At 41.5% G+C, this 19,828-nt stretch overlaps 1 protein-coding gene across 1 annotated transcript; it reads left to right on the top strand.

Moving 5' to 3' along the window:
* Window positions 1–3,551: 3,551 nt before the first annotated feature.
* LOC133913350 (3-ketoacyl-CoA synthase 6-like) lies at window positions 3,552–5,407 on the top strand. Its single transcript, XM_062356484.1, has one exon. The coding sequence runs from the start codon at window positions 3,636–3,638 to the stop codon at window positions 5,091–5,093; it is 1,458 nt and encodes a 485-aa protein (XP_062212468.1). The 5' UTR covers window positions 3,552–3,635; the 3' UTR covers window positions 5,094–5,407.
* The last annotated feature ends 14,421 nt before the right edge of the window (window positions 5,408–19,828 follow it).

Raw genomic sequence — 19,828 nt, 5'->3', positions numbered from 1 at the left:
TATTCCCTCCATCCCAAAATATAGGGCGCATTAGGGTTTCAAAAAGGTTTTAAAAGTATATTTTGACCATTAATTTATTTTGTAATATATTATTAATTGCAAAAAAATCAATATCATATTAAAAGATCAATAAAATATGGATCTATTGATGCAATTTTTTTACATTAAACTACGTATAATTTGAATAATTGTTGATTAAATTTTATGAAGTTTGACTTTTTAAATCTTAATACGCCCTATATTCTAAAATGAAGGGAGTATAACGAAAGATCACCTCAAAGTACTCAGTCTGCTCTACACCTTAATTGGTTGGTCCGGGTACCTTGTTACTCATCATAATAGCAAGGGCCCCTCTTGTTTGACGTTTTGACCTTTTAAGGGTCATTAATTCACTACTACAGAACCGGTCATATATACCGGCCCATCATTGTCGGTACCTAATTGGCCAGCAGTGATGGGGCATCACTACCTATTTAAAAGCTACATGGAAAGAATCAGCCAATGTGTCTTATGAACTAGCGGTGACAAAGGGCATCATTGCTGGCTGAAGGCTTGAGCGGGTAGTGATGCTTCACTACCGGGTGAGGGCACCGACCGGCAGTGATACCTGAACTATCACTGTCGATTCTAGCCACGAACCGACAGTGATAGTTTGTCAAGTATCACTACTCGTTCGTGTTATAAACCGAAAGTGATAATGGATATCACTGCCGGTTCGTGTGCCGAGCAGACAGTGATAATGGATGATAGCATACCTTGAAAATTCATAACTTTTTCATACGAACTCAGATGGGGAGAAACTGTACACGAAAATGTAGTCCTTGACTAGATCTACAAATTTGTAGTTGAAAACTTTTTAATTTGAGGTCATTTAAATTCCCAAATAATCTTAACAAAGTTTCAGTCATGGTCGATGACAACTAGTCTTAAAAAATTCATAACTTTTTCATACGAAGTCGGATGAATACAAACTTTATATAAAATTGTATCTCTCGATGAGATCTACAACTTTGTATTTGATCATTTTTTATTTGAAGCCATATTGATGCACAATAAATGTCTAAAACTAGTACAGAAGGAACCACATACTTGACCATAAACTTTTAGCATAGATCTAGTGTAAAACTAGTAGGAATCATTAAAAAAGAAGCACACAAGGCCACAAAGTTGAAAACTGCAAATTCAAATATTTTTATCGTGGGTTTTGTAACTCAAATTGATAAAATGTCTGTACAACACTGACTTTCAGATGTAGCACTATATTTCCAAAAATTATTAGGCAAATTGGGAAGGTAAGTTTTTGTTCAAAAACTTTAGAGGTCCTATCAAAGGTCTTTTGAGCCTTTTTTATGCTCAATGAAGGTACCGATCTATAGATGTGTATTTTTTCCAAATGTGCCTCATCATTACCTTCGAAAGTAGAGCACTACTACAAAACTATTTTTCAAGACACTTAGGATAATTTTCTACAGACGGTTTATTTGAAAAACCGCCTGAACAATTGGCGCGAACCTCCTGCAGTTACGGACCGCCTGTGCAAATATATTTCCACAGACGGTTCCTTATGTGAACCGCCTGTGATAATAGATTATTATTACAGGCGGTTCACATAAGGAACTTTCTAAGATAAGTTTTTTTTAAGATAAGTTTTTCATTTGAGGTTATTTAGATGCCCAAATAATCATTTAAACTTTCGGATTGCAGATATCAAAAGAATTACAAATGCTCAATGTTCAGTTGTCGTTCTCTGGTGTGATGGTGGGGAGGGATCGCGTGACCCGATAGGTTTCGAGTTCGAGTGCCAAAAAACGCGTAGCGCGCGTATTTTGCGCGAAAAAACGTGTGACTTGTGACTTGCGACGTTGCGACCGCGTGGGGTTCCTGGTCGGTCAAAAAAAATTGCTTTTTTTCGGTTCAAAAAATATCGATTGAGTGACCGATTATCACAGGCGGTCCGCTTAAGGAACCGCCTGTGGAAATCTATTATCACAGGCGGTTCACTTAAGGTTTCCAGAAACCTTAAGTGAACCGCCTGTGATAATAGATTTCCACAGACGGTCACTTTTGCGCCTGTGAAAATCATTTATTTCTACAGACCTTCGATCACAGGCGGATGCACTAAACGTCTGTAAAAACGAGTTATCACCCACCTCTAAAAATAAATTTTTTAGTAGTGGAGGTCAATCGTCAAAATCGTTCTCCATATGCAAAAGTTATAGCTGTTTTACTGAAGACTGCACAGATTGGATACAAACTCTTACATACGGAGTTGGATGAAGACAAATTTTATATGAATATTGTAGAACTCGACGAGATGTTCAACTTTGTAATTGATAACCTTTTCATTTAAGATCATTTAGATGTCCAAATAGTCATTCGAATATTCGATGAGAAGATGTCAAAAGAATTGATTTTGCTTCTATACTCAAGAATAAATAAGAGGTGAGATGGTTAGAGGGGTCACACCGAGCTGCTGAGGTCATGAGTTCGAGTCCTGATCCACATGCTTGTGAAAAATCTGCCAACTTGTGACCGGTTGGGTGAGGAGTGGCTGATAATACCTTCAGTATCAGTTACTAGACCGGCAATAATAATCGGAGACTATCACTACCTACTGCCTATTATTGGCTTTAGAGTCAACAGTGAAGGCCACTTTGGAGCCGGCAATAAAGATATTTTTATAGCAGTGATTTGCTCTGAATTATCCATCTCTAGCTCTCACACCAAGACATCCACACACTCAAAAGATAGCAATAAAATAGGAAAAATCTATGTGAGAAAATCAATTTCACTGTCCAACAAGTCACTTTGTGCATCTAACCTCACCTTCTAAATAAAAACTTGACTCGTCTTACTACCCAGAACTATTTGGGCAATTAACCCCTCGGCCCAGTTTTACAAGTCAGTTTTGCCGACATGGACATGGCTTCCCCCACCCCCCCCCCCCCTCCCCACAACTCCGGTTCCCCTCTCTTTCTCACTGCACACCGCTGCTCTCTCTCTGCTTCTTCTTTACCGGCCCAACACCAATAATTAATTTCACAAAAAGGAAACTATAAGAAATTCACAAGAAAATATTTCGAACTAGTATGACGATCCAAGTTCCTTTCCATGTATGGCCAAGGAGCACTATAGGGCCAGGTCGTTTGGAACGATAACAGGTACTCACTAAATTCAGAAATAGTAAACATATTTTATTTTAAAAAATCAAATTTTATTTACTTTCATTAATATTGAATCAAACTATAAGAATGTATAATATATAAAAATTATACAATTATATTTATAATTTAAAATGATTTTATGCTATGCAGATTTTGTAGTTATAAAAGATATATTTTACGAAAAATCTTAATAAAAAAACGTGTATTATTTCTAAATAGTTAGAATGGAGGGAGTGGCAGTGAGAACGGAGGGAGTAGTTAAAAGTGAATTCTATAAGACTCGCCTGATTGGCACTGCATTTAAGACGCGCCGTTTGGTAGCACAGCTGCGGCACTGCCTCCTTCCCATAATGCCCTCGCCGGGCACTTTAAATCTCCACTCTCCCTCCACTCACTTGGAGACTTGCAGTTGCACACTCGTGCAAAGCTATACAAGCACACACGCAAACTGATATCATACACGCTTACACGATGGACTCGCGACCCCATGTCAAATTCCTAAAGACCATGTACCAGGTCGTCGTGAACAACTTCCTCGCCGTTGTGCCAGTGGCTGCCGCCGCTGCCGTGCTCCAGAGAACGAGCCCCGAGGAGATACTCGCGCGGGCGTGGGAAACCCGGCCGGTCCACTGGTTGCTGGCCTTGCTCCTGGCGGCAGCTGTGGCCAAGCTGAGGCGCATGCGCCGGCCCAAGGACGTGTACCTCGTCGAGTACGGCTGCTTCCGGCCCAAGCCGTGCTTCCGGGCGCCGATCGCGACGTGCCTCGAGCATGCGCACCTCATGCCGTACCTGATCGACAAGGAGAGCGTCAGCTTCGCCATTCGGCTGCTCGAACGCTCGGGGCTCAGCGAGGAGACATGCGTTCCCGACGCGTACCACTACATGCCACCTGACCGTAGCCTCAAGGCCTCGCGGGAAGAGACCGAGCTGGTCATCTTCTCCGCCATCGATGACGTGTTCGCTAGGACGAGCGTGAAGCCCAAGGAGATCGACGTGCTCATCGTCAACTGCAGCATCTTCACGCCAACACCGGTGTTCGCCGACATGGTCGTCAACAGGTACAAGCTGCGCGCCGATGTGAAAAACGTGAACCTGTCCGGGATGGGGTGTAGTGCCGGGCTCGTCTCCGTCGGCCTCGCCAAGAACCTGCTGCAGGTGGCGCCGCCGGGCACGAACGTCCTGATCGTTTCCACGGAGATCCTCTCGTCTCAGTACTACGTCGGCACCGAGCGCGCGATGCTGCTTCCCAACTGCCTCTTCCGCATGGGCGGCGCAACCATGATCCTGTCTAACTCCTCCGAACGCGCACGGTTCAAGCTCGGCCGCGTCGTGCGCACCGTGACCGCCGCGCGGGACGCCGACTACCGTTGCGTCTTCCAGGAGGAGGACGACAAGGGCAACACGGGAATCCGTCTCTCCAAGGATCTCACCACCACCGCCGGCCACGCTCTCAAGAGCAACATCACCGTCTTCGGCCCCCTCGTCCTGCCGGCCTCGGAGCAGCTCCTCGTCGCGCTGTCCCTCCTCAAGCAGAAGCTCCTTAGCGGGGGCGCTAAGGTGAGGCTCTACCGCCCGGACTTCCGCACCGCGTTCGAGCATTTCTGCATCCACGCAGGCGGGCGCGGGGTGATCGACGAGGTGCAGCACGGCCTCGGCCTCTCCGACGACGACGTGGAGGCGTCGCGGATGACGCTGCATCGGTTCGGGAATACGTCAAGCAGCTCGGTGCTCTACGAGCTGGCGTACATCGAGGCCAAGGGCCGGATGAGGAAGGGCGACCGCGTGTGGATGATCTCCTTCGGTGCCGGCTTCGACTGCAACAGCGTCGCGTGGGAGTGCATCAAGCCGGCGGCCGACGCCGACGGGCCATGGGCCGACTGCATCCGCCGCTACCCGGTGCAGCTTCCAGAGATCGTCAAGGACATCTAACTCCATAAAACAGAGCATGCATATGCATGCAACTGACGTTGTCAGGCATACAACGTAACTAGTATACGTGTATACACATCATGTGCAAGTCCAAGTAGAAATATGCGTATACATATTGGATATATGGTACATATCTCGGAAGCGATCCTTCAAAAATAGCTGGATCGATGTCCTTGATATAGCCCAAAGTACGGCTTTCATTAGTTTGGTTACCACTTCGTACAATACCAATTATGTGCTGTTAGGTTTGGAACAAATAAACTATAGAACTGATCATACTATGATCTCCAATATATATAATTGAAGATTAATGCTACTACACAAAAATTCTCCAATTTTGATGGCAGAGAAAGTACTCTTAATAGTGCTAAGAGATTGCCTAATTGCAATATGGCTTATATTTTTCTCCATAAGGTCAACATCCAACAAAGATAAAAAAAACTCCCACTTATCTTCGTACAAATCTAATGGTTGCAACGATTTTAAGGAAAAAACAAATTCAAATTTGCAATACCATGATCATTGAGATACTGAATTTTCGAAGATTGAAATTAACAGTTGTAATCATAATTCTTTTTTTAGTTTTATAAGCCTTTTCTAAAATAAACTTCTCGGCCACTCCATGGGCTGTGACGTAGCTAACTGGGTTGCCACGCTAGAAAAAAGGGATGGTGTGGCAAGGATTTAGTGACCCCACGGAATATGTTGTGGCCAATGTTTTATTTTTAATAATAAAATACGAGCTTTTATTTTTGAAACTTCTTTGAAAAAGGTTTAAAAATAAAATATGCATTGATATGTGCTTTATCCAAATAATCTAGACGGCACGCTTATGTGCCACATGCAGCCTGGGGGCACATAAGCTGTCGCCCTCACTTTCGGACTAGGGCTGTGCTGCCTTTTCTTTTGGCTTTGCCAAGTTCTCTAAATTTTTTTTCTCTAGTTACTAATACTATATGTTTGCCTGAGCTCAGCTCCAAGAATTTTTGGTATTTCTAGCTTTAAACTAGATTCACTTAATTTCTCGGTAAAATAATATATTGGTTTGCCTTCTTGCAATAAAACACCAACAAAGTTATATGCCACAAGCATCACATTAAAGGTCAAACATGATATTAAAGGACTTATCTTTCAATACCATAAATGCCTCTTCTTGTGTATCGCTCTAAATGACCGAAACGTCATTCTTTGTGAACTCATTCATAGGTGTGAAAATAGTTCTAAAACCTTCACAGAGCAACGGTAGAATCCCAAAATCCTAAAAAGTCACCTAGGTGACCCTTTTTGAAGTCCCCCAACTCTGGATAGCTTCAATCGTTGCTTTATCAACATCAAATTCTGGCGTTGCCACAACATAGCCAAGAAACGATACTTGATTGGTGCAAAAGATACACTTATTGAGGTTACCAAATAAACATGCATCACATAGAGCATAAAACACATAAAAGTTGAATATATTTGTCTATGGATGTGCTATATAGCAAAATATCATCAAAGTATACTATCACAAATTTGCCAATGAAAACCTGTAAAACTTTGTTCATCAATCTCATAAAAGTACTAGGGATGCTAGTCAAACAAAAAGGCATAACCAACCACTCATATAAACCAAATTTAATTTTGAATATTATTTTCCATTCATCTCCTAATTTCATGCGAATTTGGTGATAGCCACTGTCACACCCGGTTCTATAAAATGACAAAACCAGATATAAACCACATGTATGCTATGATCAAGTTTCATACATGCAGCGACTTCATCAGTATATCACACACAATACCATTATGACTATATTTTTAACTTAAACAAGATAGAAGGACCTCAAAGTTTTTAACTAAAACACACTAGCAAAACAAAGCAAAGCTCCCATCTTCCACGGGCAATTGATTGGGGGGTCCACTAGTCTAGCAATCTTTATCTTCATCGATGTAGTAGTCTAGTTCTCCTTCATATCTAAGCAGTGTTTTATGTACATTTGGATGGAAATAGCAAGCGTGAATACATATCGTATTCCGTAAGTGTAGGAAATAAATGACTTGCAAGCTTAAATAAAGGAACATGATATCATAGGTTAAGTTTGCATAAATACAACCTATGCTAATGATGATTTATAAAAGCATCATATTTATCTAGGTGATCCATCATGTTACTTTCAACCTCTAGAAACATCTCCACATGTTTCCCATCCACCTAAAAACCACTTCAGGCTCCCAACCCAACTAATCATGTGAGGATCTAAATCTCTCATAATCGTGAGCACGGCTGATCTATCAGATATTATACTCTGTAGAACTGTCCAGCTTTCCTCATGAGTCATGATTTCCATAATGCCGTGTTCACGAAACACTTAACACACGCCTATGGTGTGTCACCCGAAAATTCACTATAAGGCCGTTACAAAGTTTCATCCAGTATGTGCACCCCTACTAGATTTCATCTCTGTCAAAGTAGCATGACCCACCAAGAAGCCTCCTTTTGCGCCTCGTAGCTCTAGAAAGATTTACTCTTCCCTTCCACTACACATCCCATACCACTAACCAAATGGTTATGGCCTAAGTCATTCCTACACATCCACTCTTAAGGTTTGACACGAACAAAACTGGAATCCACAAAAAAAAAATAGGCTAGGCCTATCCCATACCAGGCCTCATGATTGGTACGAAACTTCTTGGGTTGTTGCTGCACGAACCGGTCCTTACTTTGGTCACTCGAGCAATTACCAAACCAACAATATAACTATAACCACCATCACCAACACCTCCTCAAGGCCTAAGGTTCCATGTCGCTATACCATTACTAGAATTTCTGAACTCATAGTTGCAAAGTTCATTAGTCATGTTTAACCAACAACCCATCCAAACCCTTGTGAAAAGCTAAGCATAAGCTACCCATCATAACCACTACTAATGACTAGGCGACAAGGAATATATAGAACAGGGTACTATAAGTAGATGGAATTCAATATTAGCAGCATGCATGTCTGAAATAAAGAACACATTTGAAAACTAGGATCAGAATATCCAAGGACGCTTGCCTCTTCCAACTTACTCCTCAGACTCTTTAAAGACTTGGTCCTGGAGATTCTTGAATTGCTCCTCGACTGCTCTTGAAAGACACCACAAAAACACACAACAAAAATAACTAATAATAGTACACAAAATAATATCTAGCATCTATGAAAATGGTATTAAAAGATAGTACACGTCACTACGAACACGAGAGTGCAAAAAATGTCTAAATCGGAGCTAACATGAGATAGTTACGCTAAAAGCAAGTTTAGTGTTGAATCTGAAAAAGGAAACTGACTTATTTTGAATAAAATATAGAGGATGGGGGTCTTTTGTAAAAACAGAGGGACCTATCCATAAATACAGGAAAGTTTATTGTCTAAGATGTAAAAAGGCAGGGTCTTTTATCTAAATACAAAAAGGTTTAGGGGCTTATTTGCAAAAGTGGAAATTTTTCTGAATTAAAATAAATGGGAAAATGACTGGATAAAAAGGATACTGAAATTATGGAAATGTTAGTTGTTTGCTGATGTGGCCAGCTGGCGTGGCGGGATGATGTGGCCCTAGGCGGCTGATTGGATAAGAAGGGACACGTGTCATCATGTGATTGGGGTGGCGAAGGGGTATGTTGGATCTAACCCTAGCAGTTGATGCTAGATAAGATGGTGGAGGAGGAAGGACGTGCATTTGGTGTTAGCGGTAGAGAGAGGATGGCGGAGGGAGCATAGGTACAGTAGTGGACTTGTCAGAACCTCGCCGGTCTTGCGCTTCGACGGGCTAAAGACGACAACAAGCAGCGGAAAAGATAGCTAGGGGTACAGGGAACCCATTGGAAGGTTTACCTTCGGCAGCGCGGCTTGGGAAGATGGTCAGTGACGTATGGGTTCTTGTGCAGAAGACGCTCCAGTGACCGGAATGCGAAGGCGAGTGCACGAGAGTGCTCATCGGATGTGGACGAAGCTCATGGGTGGGTTAGTCACGGCAAAGCGCGGCGAATTTCGGTTGAGCGACAATGGTGATGGTGGTGGCGTGCTAGGGTTGGGCGAAACAGATTGAAAGGAGGGGGCACAAACTTATATAGGCACGGAAACACGTAGGGTGTTCAGATTCGGAGGGGTTCGTTGGGATTTAGGCTCGATGAGGGCGGCAATGTTCGTATCCAAGCTAGACTCAGGATTGAACAATGGCGCGAGGAAGGAGACGGGCACATGGGCACCATGCAAGGGAGAAGGTGGCTTCTGGCCGTGGGGCCAACAGAGGGAGGCGGGTGGTAGATGGGGTGGCCTTCGGTCGACCCAGGCGGGGAGGAGGAAAGGAGAGAGAGGGAGCACGGGCTTGGCCTCGGAAGAAAGAAGAGTGCACCGCTAGAAGGAAAAGGAGAAAAAAAAGAAGAGGGAAGGGAGATTAGGCCCAAGGGGGGGGGGATTTTTTTTGTAAAAGCCTTTTCCAAACTTTACCAAAATTCAAACGGCACGCTCTGGGTTTTTTTTTTCAAATTACTTTTCAACAAATAAAAGCACTAATGCTTCTACCTAGCATGAATGCATTTCAACCAAGATATAACGTATGGAAAAAATTTATTTTAGAAAAATTGGTTTTTGACCTATTCTATTTATTTATACCCTATTTAAATTCTAGGAAATTTTTTACAGAATTATAAAAACCAGGGTGTTACAAACCTACCCCCTTAGAAGGAATCTCCCCCTTGAGATTCAGAAGGATTGGAGAAGAGCTACATAAACTTGACTTTTAACTCATATTCTCTTTCCCATGTGGCTTCTTCTTCGGAATGGTGTTTCCCCTACACCTTGCACATCTGGATTCTTCAGTTCCTGGTGATTCGCTTTGACGTCTCTAAAAGCTTAATAGGATATTCCATGTAGGTGAGAGCCTCTCCAACTTATATTTCCTCTATGGGCATTTACTCTTAGGGAACTCGTAAACATTTCTTCAACTGTGACACATGGAAAAAAATAATGAACATCTGCTAGCTGAGGCGGTAGCTCCAATTGATATGCTACTTCTCCACATTTTTCCAATACCTTAAAAGGTCATATAAACCTGGGTGCTAGTTTTCCTTTGACTTCAAATCTACAAAAACCTCTGAGCAGCGAAACTCGTAGATATAGAAGTCACCTGTTTCAAAAATCAACTCACAATGTTGATGATCAGCATAACTCTTCTGTAGTGATTACGTTATTCTCAAGTTTTCCCTGATCTATTGTACTTGCCTTTCTGCTTCTCTCAGAATTTCTAGACCAAACACATGACTTTGGCCCGTCTCATTCCAGTACAATGGTATTTTTACATTTTCTTTCATACAAATCTTCAAATGGCGACATCTTTAAACTACCCTGTAGCTATTGTTGTAGGAGAACTCTGCATAGGAAAGATTTTTTAATCCAACTAGTCTTGTTTTTCAAGGCACAAGCTCTCAACATATCTTCCAGAATTTAATTTATCTTCTTGATCTGACCATCGGTCCGAGGATGATAGGCTGAACTAAAGTTTAACTAGGTATCCAATGACTCATGTAGCTTTTGCCAAAGCCTGAAAGTAAACTGGCTTCCTATATCAGACACTATCCTCTTGGGTACTCCATGCAAACAAACAATTCTGGCGATATACAACTCAAAAACTTTAGGTCTTGTGTATGTGGTCTTGACGGGAATGAAATGAGCAACTTTCTTCAATCGATCCACAATAACCCAAATAGAATCATATACAGATTGAGTTTGTGGCAATCCAATGATAAAATCCATACTAATTTCTTTCCATTTGCATTCTGATATCTTCAAAGGTTGAAGCAGTCCAGCGGGTCTCTGATGTTTTGCTTTGACTCTCTGACATATATCACATAATGCTACATACTCTGCAATCTCTCTCTTCATACAATACCATACGACCCATAACGATCCTTAAGATCCTGATACATCTTGGTCCTACCGAAATGAATAGAATATGCAGATTCATGTGCTTCATGAAGTATAGTTTCCTTGATAGATTTGATATCTGGGACGCAAATACGCTTCTCAACCCATACTGTTTCATTCTCATCCTCGGTAAAACCTAGAGTTTTACCCTCCTTAATACACTATTTGATTTCCATAATCTTCTCATCCTCGTTTTGACGTTTACGAATTTCTTATTCCAAAGTCGAATCAACTTCCATTACCACAGCTTCTGCGTTGCTTACCATTCTGAGATTGAGTATTTCAAACTCTTTGTATAACTCGGGTCATCTGTCTTGCACGGTCATTATTCTTAGATAAGTCTTTTTGCTCAAAGCATTGGCAACTATATTCACCTTTCCGGGATGATAATTAATTCCCAAGTCATAATCCTTGATAAGCTCTAACCATCTTCACTGCCTAAGGTTGAGATCTGGTTGAGTAAAGATATACTTCAAACTCGTATGATCCAAATATATCTCACACCTTTTTTCCAATCAAGTAGTATCTCCATATCTTGAGTGCATGTACCACATTGTCTAACTCTAAATCATGTGTAGGGTAGTGTTCATCATGCTTCCTTAATTGCCTTGATACGTATGCCACAACATAACCTTCTTGCATAAGAACACATCCTAATCCCTAATGAGAGGTGTCACAATAGATGGAGAATGGCTTCTGTGTATTTGGCATGACTAATATTGACACAGATGTTAGTCTTTCCTTGAACTCTTTGAAACTTGCCTCACAAGCAAGGGTCCATTTAAACATTTTACCCTTCTCAAGTAACACTGTGATAGGCTTTGCAATCCTGGAGAAACCTTCTATGAACTGACGGTAGTAACCTGCTAATGGAAGAGAACTATGGATCTCGAAGACACTCTAGGCGGCTTCCAATTCAAAATGTCTTCCACCTTTCTTGGATTAAATGTTATTCCTCCAGTGGAAGTATGAACAAGGAAAGAAACTTGGTCTAGCCAAAAACTTATCCAGGTACTCCATGAATACCTTGTTCATCAGATACATGAAGTAGGCAGTGGCGTTTGTCAATTCGACCGACATGATTGTATACTCATATAGTCCATAACAGGTGATGAAAGTGGTTTTAGGTATGTCTGGTGCTCGAATCTTCAACTGATGATATCCTGATCGAAGACCGATGTTGGAGAACATACATGCACCTCTAAGCTTATCAAATAAGTCATCGATCCTAGGAAAAGGGGATTTGTTCTTGATCATTACCTCATTCAAGGTTCGATAATCTATACACATCCTTTGGGTACCATCCTTCTTGGGTTCAAAATTACTGGTGCGCCCCATGGTGACGAACTAGGTTGCATTTGACCTTTGTCTAACAACTCTTGTAATTGTTCCTTAAGTTCTGCTAACTTATTAGCATCCATTCTATATGGCCTTTTAGAATTAGGAGCCATACTAGGTACTATTTCTATAACAAACTCGATGTCATGATCAGGTAGCATACTTGGCAAATCTTCTAGGAATACTACTGGATATCTGCATATGACTCGAATGCTCTCGACTGGATTTTCATTAGCTTGATCGACTGTCCCTCTGGCCATTGGCGATACTTCTGCAACGTATTCCACTTCTTTTCCTTCTTTAGCAGTCAGACGAATGGCTTTTCTTGCGCAGTCGATAATTTCATTGAATTTGGTTAACCAATCCATTCCTAGTATGATATCTATCCTTTTAGATTCCAAAACGACAAGGTTTGAAGGAAATTTTACCCCACTTAGTTTAATACTAAGGTTAGGGAACCTTGCTTTTATTTCTCCACCTGTGGAGCTAACAATCATCCTATGCTTCATAAGAGATATAGGTAAGTTGTATCTTGCCACATACTTTGTTGATATAAAAGAATGTGATACTCCAGAATCAAATAACACTATAGTGGGGTTGGAGTTGATAAGAAACATACCAATCACGGCATCTGATGCATCCTGAGCTTCATCAATTGCCACATGGTTCAAACAGCCTCTAACAACATTCTGTTTTGCTTGATTCTAGGGTTGATTCCCATTACGGTTTTGCTTGTTTGCTCCTTAGGCAGGTGGCTGACTTTGATGTCTCCGAGGACAATGGTAGGCAAAGTGTCCCTTTGCTCCACATTGGAAACAAGATTTCCCTTGGTGGAGGCTTCAGTGTTGATGCCAGTGTCGTTGATTCTTTGAGGGGTCTGACTTGAAGTGCGAGGAGCTTGAATGTTGGAGTGCTGGTACTATCCTGCATTCGTGGGGGAGCTTTGATTTGTAGACTAGGTCCTGGGCTGATTGTATTGCTGACCATAACGATTCATAGATCCAAAGTGAGAAGAGTCATAACGGGGCCTAGTGTTGCTACTTGACTCACCTGAACGATTCATTTTGCACTTGCGCTCAATCTTGTTTCTCTTGTGCTACAAGATAAGAGCATGATCTACAAGGGCTTGGAAACTCTTCAAATCATGAGAAGCCAAAGAATATTGTAATCTATCATTCAGTCCTACCAAGAAATAATCTTGCTTCTTCTCATTGGTATCCACATCTTTTGGTGCATACCAAGACGACTGAGTGAATCTAGGGACATAATCACTCACAGTCATTCCTCATTGCTTGAGTGCTAGGAATTCCTTTCTCTTCATCTTGATAGCTCCTTGGGGCACACGATGAGCACGGAAAGCATTCTTGAACTCCTTTCAGTTTATGATGTCAGGTTCTTCATGAGCAGCGACATAGGCATCCCACCAGTCTGCAGCAGGTCCCATCAGCTGGTGTGAACAAAACTTTCTCCCCAATGTTGCACTGAGCAACTGAAAGCTTCTTCTCGATGACCTTGAGCCAATCATCGGTGTCCATAGGTTCAACAGCATAAGAGAAGGTAGGCAGCTTAGTCCTTTGGAATTCTTCGACCTTTTCACGGGGTTGCTGTGGCAGTGCAGGGCCGGCGGCAAGGGGATTCTGCTGCATATGGGCTATTGTCTGGGCCACTCCTTTAGAATTTGTGTTTGCACTGCTAGATGTTGCTCTAGGGAAGGCTGCGGTGGTGGAGGCGGATTGCCATTGACTTGTCCATCACAAGCATTGCCACTAGGGCTAGTGTGGTTTCTTAGGTAGAAGATGAGAAGGGGAAAAAGGTAGAACAATAGCAGCAAGAATGGACAAAGATAAATAGATATTGATACCCAACTAACTAATATATTACTATTATTATAAGGATGCATTCGAGGGCTCCATCATCGAAGATCTCATCAGCGACCTGGTCGATGATCTCGTCAAGGTCACCAGCATTGACATTTCCCTCTTGTGCGGTCCACATCGTTGACTCCTCCACTATTCACTCCGCGGCGTCAGCGTCGAGGAAGCACTAGAGGTGCCGAGTGAAGGGTCACCGACCTCTGACGGACATTTTTTCCCTTTCCTCTTTGACCTCTAACTCGAATCCTCTTCATCGGAGGAAATGATGATGACTCAAGGTGGAACCATGGAGAGAGGTTGTGGGGTGAGAGATCCTACTTCTTTTATTTCTAGACATTGCTTGGGAGATGACGACGGAGTGGAAGCCATGGTTTCAAGTTCTACTGAGCAGTACATAGGAAGAAGGGAAGGAGATTGGGATGAAAATGAATGGCTTTGGGTCCTCCTATTTATAGTTGCAAGAATGGGTTGAATGGAAAATTTTGAATCTGTCAAGATATGATAACGACGATTGAATTTCCAAGGCCACCTCGGGTGCATGATGATTCAAGGCTAACGCGCCAGACGGAAGCCAAGATTTCACCAAAGAATTATGGCGCAAACAATCTCTGTGCAGAGGGATGTCACATCATTATGACATGTTGAATCAAAGGTTGCTGTGAAAACGAGCATGAATGGGAGTGGGTTTTTAATTCTCACCTACCTGACTGTTCAAATTCACTCAATGACCATAACATAACTACAATCATATACTCATAGGTTTATACCTTCGAGAATAATCAATTGATGCTTCTGCTCTACTCTCCGCTCGATCCAGTCATTGAGCAGAGAGATAGGGGTTGCATCACATAATTTTGATGCTTGTGCTTCCCTCTCTGTTTAGTTATCACGCTAACCAGGAGCTACATTGTTTAATATCAACACTAAAGCTCTACTTTCTACTCGAACTCAATTATTGAGTAAAGTGTCATGGCCGACGTCGGGTATCTTTCGATGTTGTAGCTCTACTCTCTGTCTAGATTATCACATCAACGAGAGAGTCGAGGGCTACATCGCATACTTTTGATGCTACGGCTTTACTCTCCACTCGATTCAGTTATCGAGCAGAGAGTCGGGTGCTACATCATATACTTTTGATGGTATAGGTATGTTCTTTCTTACTCTCCGTTCGGAAAATCTTCTCCTCATCCAGAGAGTCGGGGCTACATAGTAATACCATGTTTTATAAATACACATTTTTTGCAAAAAATTATCTGGCTTTGCATCGACTGTATTGGATAAAACCAATAGAGGCATGTGTTGGGTAGATGACGAACAACTACCCCTCATAAATCATAACACCACAAGAGATTGTCAGACATCTCACGCTTAATGACAAACAAGGTTTTAAAGTTCTAGTCTGTCTCATGTGTATTCTTTATTGAGTTCATGTTCGTACGCTGGTCAAATACGCGTGTCGGCTAAAAGTTTGCAAAAATTATTATGTTATTTCTGCTCTTTCTAGTTTTCTACCAGTGTTTTTCTTTTTATTGAGGATACTCTAAGTGGTCACTCAAGGTCCAATGCATTTAATAATTGTCTAGTTGAGTTTTCAGGTATCGACGGATATTTGATAAATAGGTTTCGACGATGGTTTTAGCATGTACTAATCGGTTTTTGCATCTACTTATACTATCTTTATTTCATCAACAAGGGAATAGTGGTAAGAGCCTACTAGGCAAGTAAAATAATTCCAATATTTACACACATCTCCAAACCAGGATCATGTCATGAATGTTTCGAGTCGAATGGACCATCATCTAGAAGGACTGCCCTCACTTTCACCATCATCTAGACGAAGGCAGGAATCAAAGGAATCATGTCGACAATGATGTTTGTTACCTCCTCTACTAAACACTCGAACCCCTCCGTCATTAATGATGTGTCGAGGTTAGGGTTGTAGCTTTTGAGAAGACCAAGCATTGTCTTGGCACTTACGGAGGCTGAATGGTTCATGCAATCGAGGGTCCGTTCCGTCATCTTCGAAAGCGCTAATATCACAATGTCTTGTGAAGCTGCAATGGTGTCTTGTTTGGTAGCGACAACATCTCATTTGACAACAACAACGTCCTACTTGGCAGCCATGGCCTTTTGGCTGGTTTTTGCTCTCTTCAGGTTGCCTCTAAGCTTTTCCTGATATTTGGAATTATTATCAATAGTCTTCATTGCCTCATTAATAGTAGTTTCCTTATCCCTAACAATAACCCTGAGAACTGGAACAGCAAACAAAAATCAATTATTAGTTGCCCGATGATCGAATCACATACTTGCGATCTGGGGGTGGACTCACACTCAATTCTTTCATGGCTGACATTTAGTACCTTTCGGCAGTTGCTATGGTCGATCGCTGTGTACCAAGCCTTGGTAGTAGCTGCCGGGTCACTTGCAGCCTTGAGTAGATCCTCGAGCATCGCCGAAGGATGATCAGTTGGCGTCGATGCTGGGGTCTCAACTCTGTTGGTTTGCAGGCATGTTTTGGGTGCGTCCATGGGAGTTTTCTCTACTCAAGGAGGCGAAGGAGATGTCACTGGGGAGGATGAATTCAGCTGGTTGGTTGGACTGCTCGTCATCTGTTCTTTTAGCTTCTCCAGGGAGAATGGTCTACGATTAAATAGGGCAAGGAAGGAAAAGGAAGGCTGCAAGACAAGATAATTGTTCAAGGAAAACCTTCTGGCAATTGGGATACACAAAACAATGTTCAACTTCTGCCTCTTAGTGCTGATTTTCTTCTTCATCATACCAACAACTGGGGCTCATTGTGTGGAAGGAATGACATGGAGTCTGAAGAAGTTAAGGAAGCCATTGCCTAGAGAAAATTAGCTCACAATGACTTGTGTCATCATTCTGGATTTACCAAGTAAATCTTTAGAGGATTGACCAATGTAAAGATTCTAACTTGTTATGAGTTATCACTCTTACCGAGTCATGAGGCGTGTTGGTTTCTCGAGGAGGTGATTGTGGGGACGCACCAATCGATCCCTATAATACAGCCCCCTATGTAGACCTAGTGTCAGTTGGGATATGTACGATAGTCAGGATTATAGACAAATAAATATTCATCTAAGGACTTGATTTTAGTACCAGTAGATTATTTCTCTACCTTCGCTTGAGAGGCTATGGATCATAGAGTAAAGGGGATCTCTTGGATAGAAGAGACCCTTCAGCCTCTTGATTGGTTGGCATTTTTCCATTGGCTTTGTAATTAGCACCAGAGTGGGAGGAATTCTTAGGAACAGGAACTTCAAGTTGGGGAATAGAATGGCTACGCTAGCCTAAATTTTTTTTTCTACCACCTTCACCCAGGAAACCTGATGCGGGGATGCGCGATCTTCCATAGGTAATATGATAAGTTGATTTGGTGAAGCTTCGACGTTGATGATCCAAAGGCAATGATCAAAACAGATCAAGAACCCTCGCAACCACTACACCACTACTCTGTGGTTATCAACTATGCCAAGACATGGTTGACCTCACCAAGAAGGATTTTCCGGCTAGCGAATCGAGAACACAAGAAAGAATAGGTAAATGCAATATGAATATTGTTGATTACCAATGAGTACTCAAGTTGGGGTTCAACAAACCGATAAATGGTGAAACTGTTTAAAACAGAATAATCTAAGCTAACCTCAACCTAAACTATGACGGCTACTGTATATTTATAGCGGGATGTCATGAGGTCATATACAACCTGGACTCTAACCCTGACATGCTTACAAGACCCAACCAGGTCCAAAATGGTGGCACAACACCTTATTTTTTTGATTCTGACTAAACTATAAGGAATATTTGGTTGAGCTCATATCCATCGGAAAGGGCTCATCATAAGCTTTGCAGAATGTCCAAGATTGCCTAAAATAGACTTTGTAGGAGAGATTTATGCCCGTTTTACTAATTTGTTATCCTGAGACTCGACCACGACCACAACCACGACTAGAGCTCAGCCTCGAGTCCTGGTAGACTTGGTCTTCGAGGGGTGATGTTCAAGAAAGGTTGTGGTGCTTCTTCCACGTTCCTAAGCAATAAAACATCACATGAATTTAGTAGTAATCCATCCGAGGAATCATAAACAGCGAGAAATGAGTTCACCTGGTGGTTTAATTGTCGTTCTCGTGCTCTTGTAATTGGACATTGTATGATTTGAGGATTATTAGTGGTATTGATCGTATTCAAAAGAGCCATGAGCTCATCATCCTCCCACTCTTGAATTAGAGTCATCCTCGGCTCAAGCTCTTCTTCTTCTCCCAGGTAGGGTTTTAAATCTGAAATGTTAAATGTGGGACTAACCCCAAAATCTATAGGTAGATCCAATTTGTATGCATTGTCATTTATCCATCAGCTCTAGACATCAACTTTGATTTTCTTAGTTCTAGAAACCTATCCTTCCTCAAATGCAACCAAATTAAATCATCCGGTTCAAATTTTATTTTCTTCCTATCTTTACTTCCAGCAATCCTATACTTTTTAGTCATGTTATCTATATTCTTTTTAGTTGTTTCATGCAACTTAAGAATAATTTTAGCATGTTTCTTAGCATCTAAATCAAGTCTTTCAAAAGTAGGCAAGGTTGTAAATCAATAGGAGCACGGGGATTAAATCTATACACTACCTGGAACGGACTTACCTTGGTGGTGGAGTGTACCAACCTATTGTAAGTAAATTCAATATGCGGTAAAAACTCTTCACACGTCCTCAAAATTTTCTTTAGAATAGCCCGTAACATGGTTGATAATGTACGGTTGACAACCTTTGTTTGAGCGTTGATCTGGGGGTGACATGTAGTAGAAAATAGCAGCTTCGTCCCCAATTTATTCTAAAGTGATCTCCAAAAGTGACTCAAAAATTTTGTGTCATGATCTGAGATGATAGTATTAGCCACTCCATGTTTGTAGCATCATCACTATGTTTTTCTCAAACGATTTCCCTGAAAAATAAATTAGCTATGTTTGTAGCAACATCTCTCTTATGAAAAGGTATAAAATATGCTATTTTAGAAAATCTATCCACAACTAAAAATTTGCTATCCCTCCCTCTCATTGTCCTAGGTAGTCCTAAAATAAAATTCATAGAAATATAAAGATCATGTGGATTTAAGCAAGACTTAGCTTTGTTGCAAGTGGTAGAACGTAAAATGTAGCACTCGACGTCACATCTCATCTTTGGCCAAAAGAAGTGGGCAACCAGCACATCTTCAGTCCTCTTTGCTCCAAAATGTGCCATCAATCCTCCTCCATGCGCCTCCTATAACGAAAAAAGACGAACAAAAATAGTTGTAATGCATAGCTTGTTAGCACAATAGAGCAATCCTTCATTCAGCACATATTTATTTCATATTTTCCCTTCTTTATAATGTTCAAGCACTTCTTCAACATCTAAATCAGTAGCATATAAGTCCTTAATAGTCTCTAAAGCAAATCTCTTATGATTAAGTTGAGATAACATTGTAGAATGCCTAAAAAGCGCATCAACAATCACATTGTCATTTCCTTTCTTATGCTTTATGACAGATGGAAAAGAATCAATAAATTCGACCATTTAGCATGTC

The sequence above is a fragment of the Phragmites australis genome, chromosome 1, assembly GCF_958298935.1.
Source record: "Phragmites australis chromosome 1, lpPhrAust1.1, whole genome shotgun sequence".
In the NCBI taxonomy this organism is placed as follows: Eukaryota; Viridiplantae; Streptophyta; class Magnoliopsida; order Poales; family Poaceae; genus Phragmites; species Phragmites australis.
Note: the sequence above shows the minus strand (reverse complement) of the source record. Positions and strands in the feature narration are given on the sequence as shown.

What these genes read in the sequence shown, in the direction of transcription:
- LOC133913350 (XM_062356484.1), top strand. Translation starts at nt 3,636, where the DNA reads ATGGACTCGCGACCCCATGTCAAATTCCTAAAGACCATGTACCAGGTC.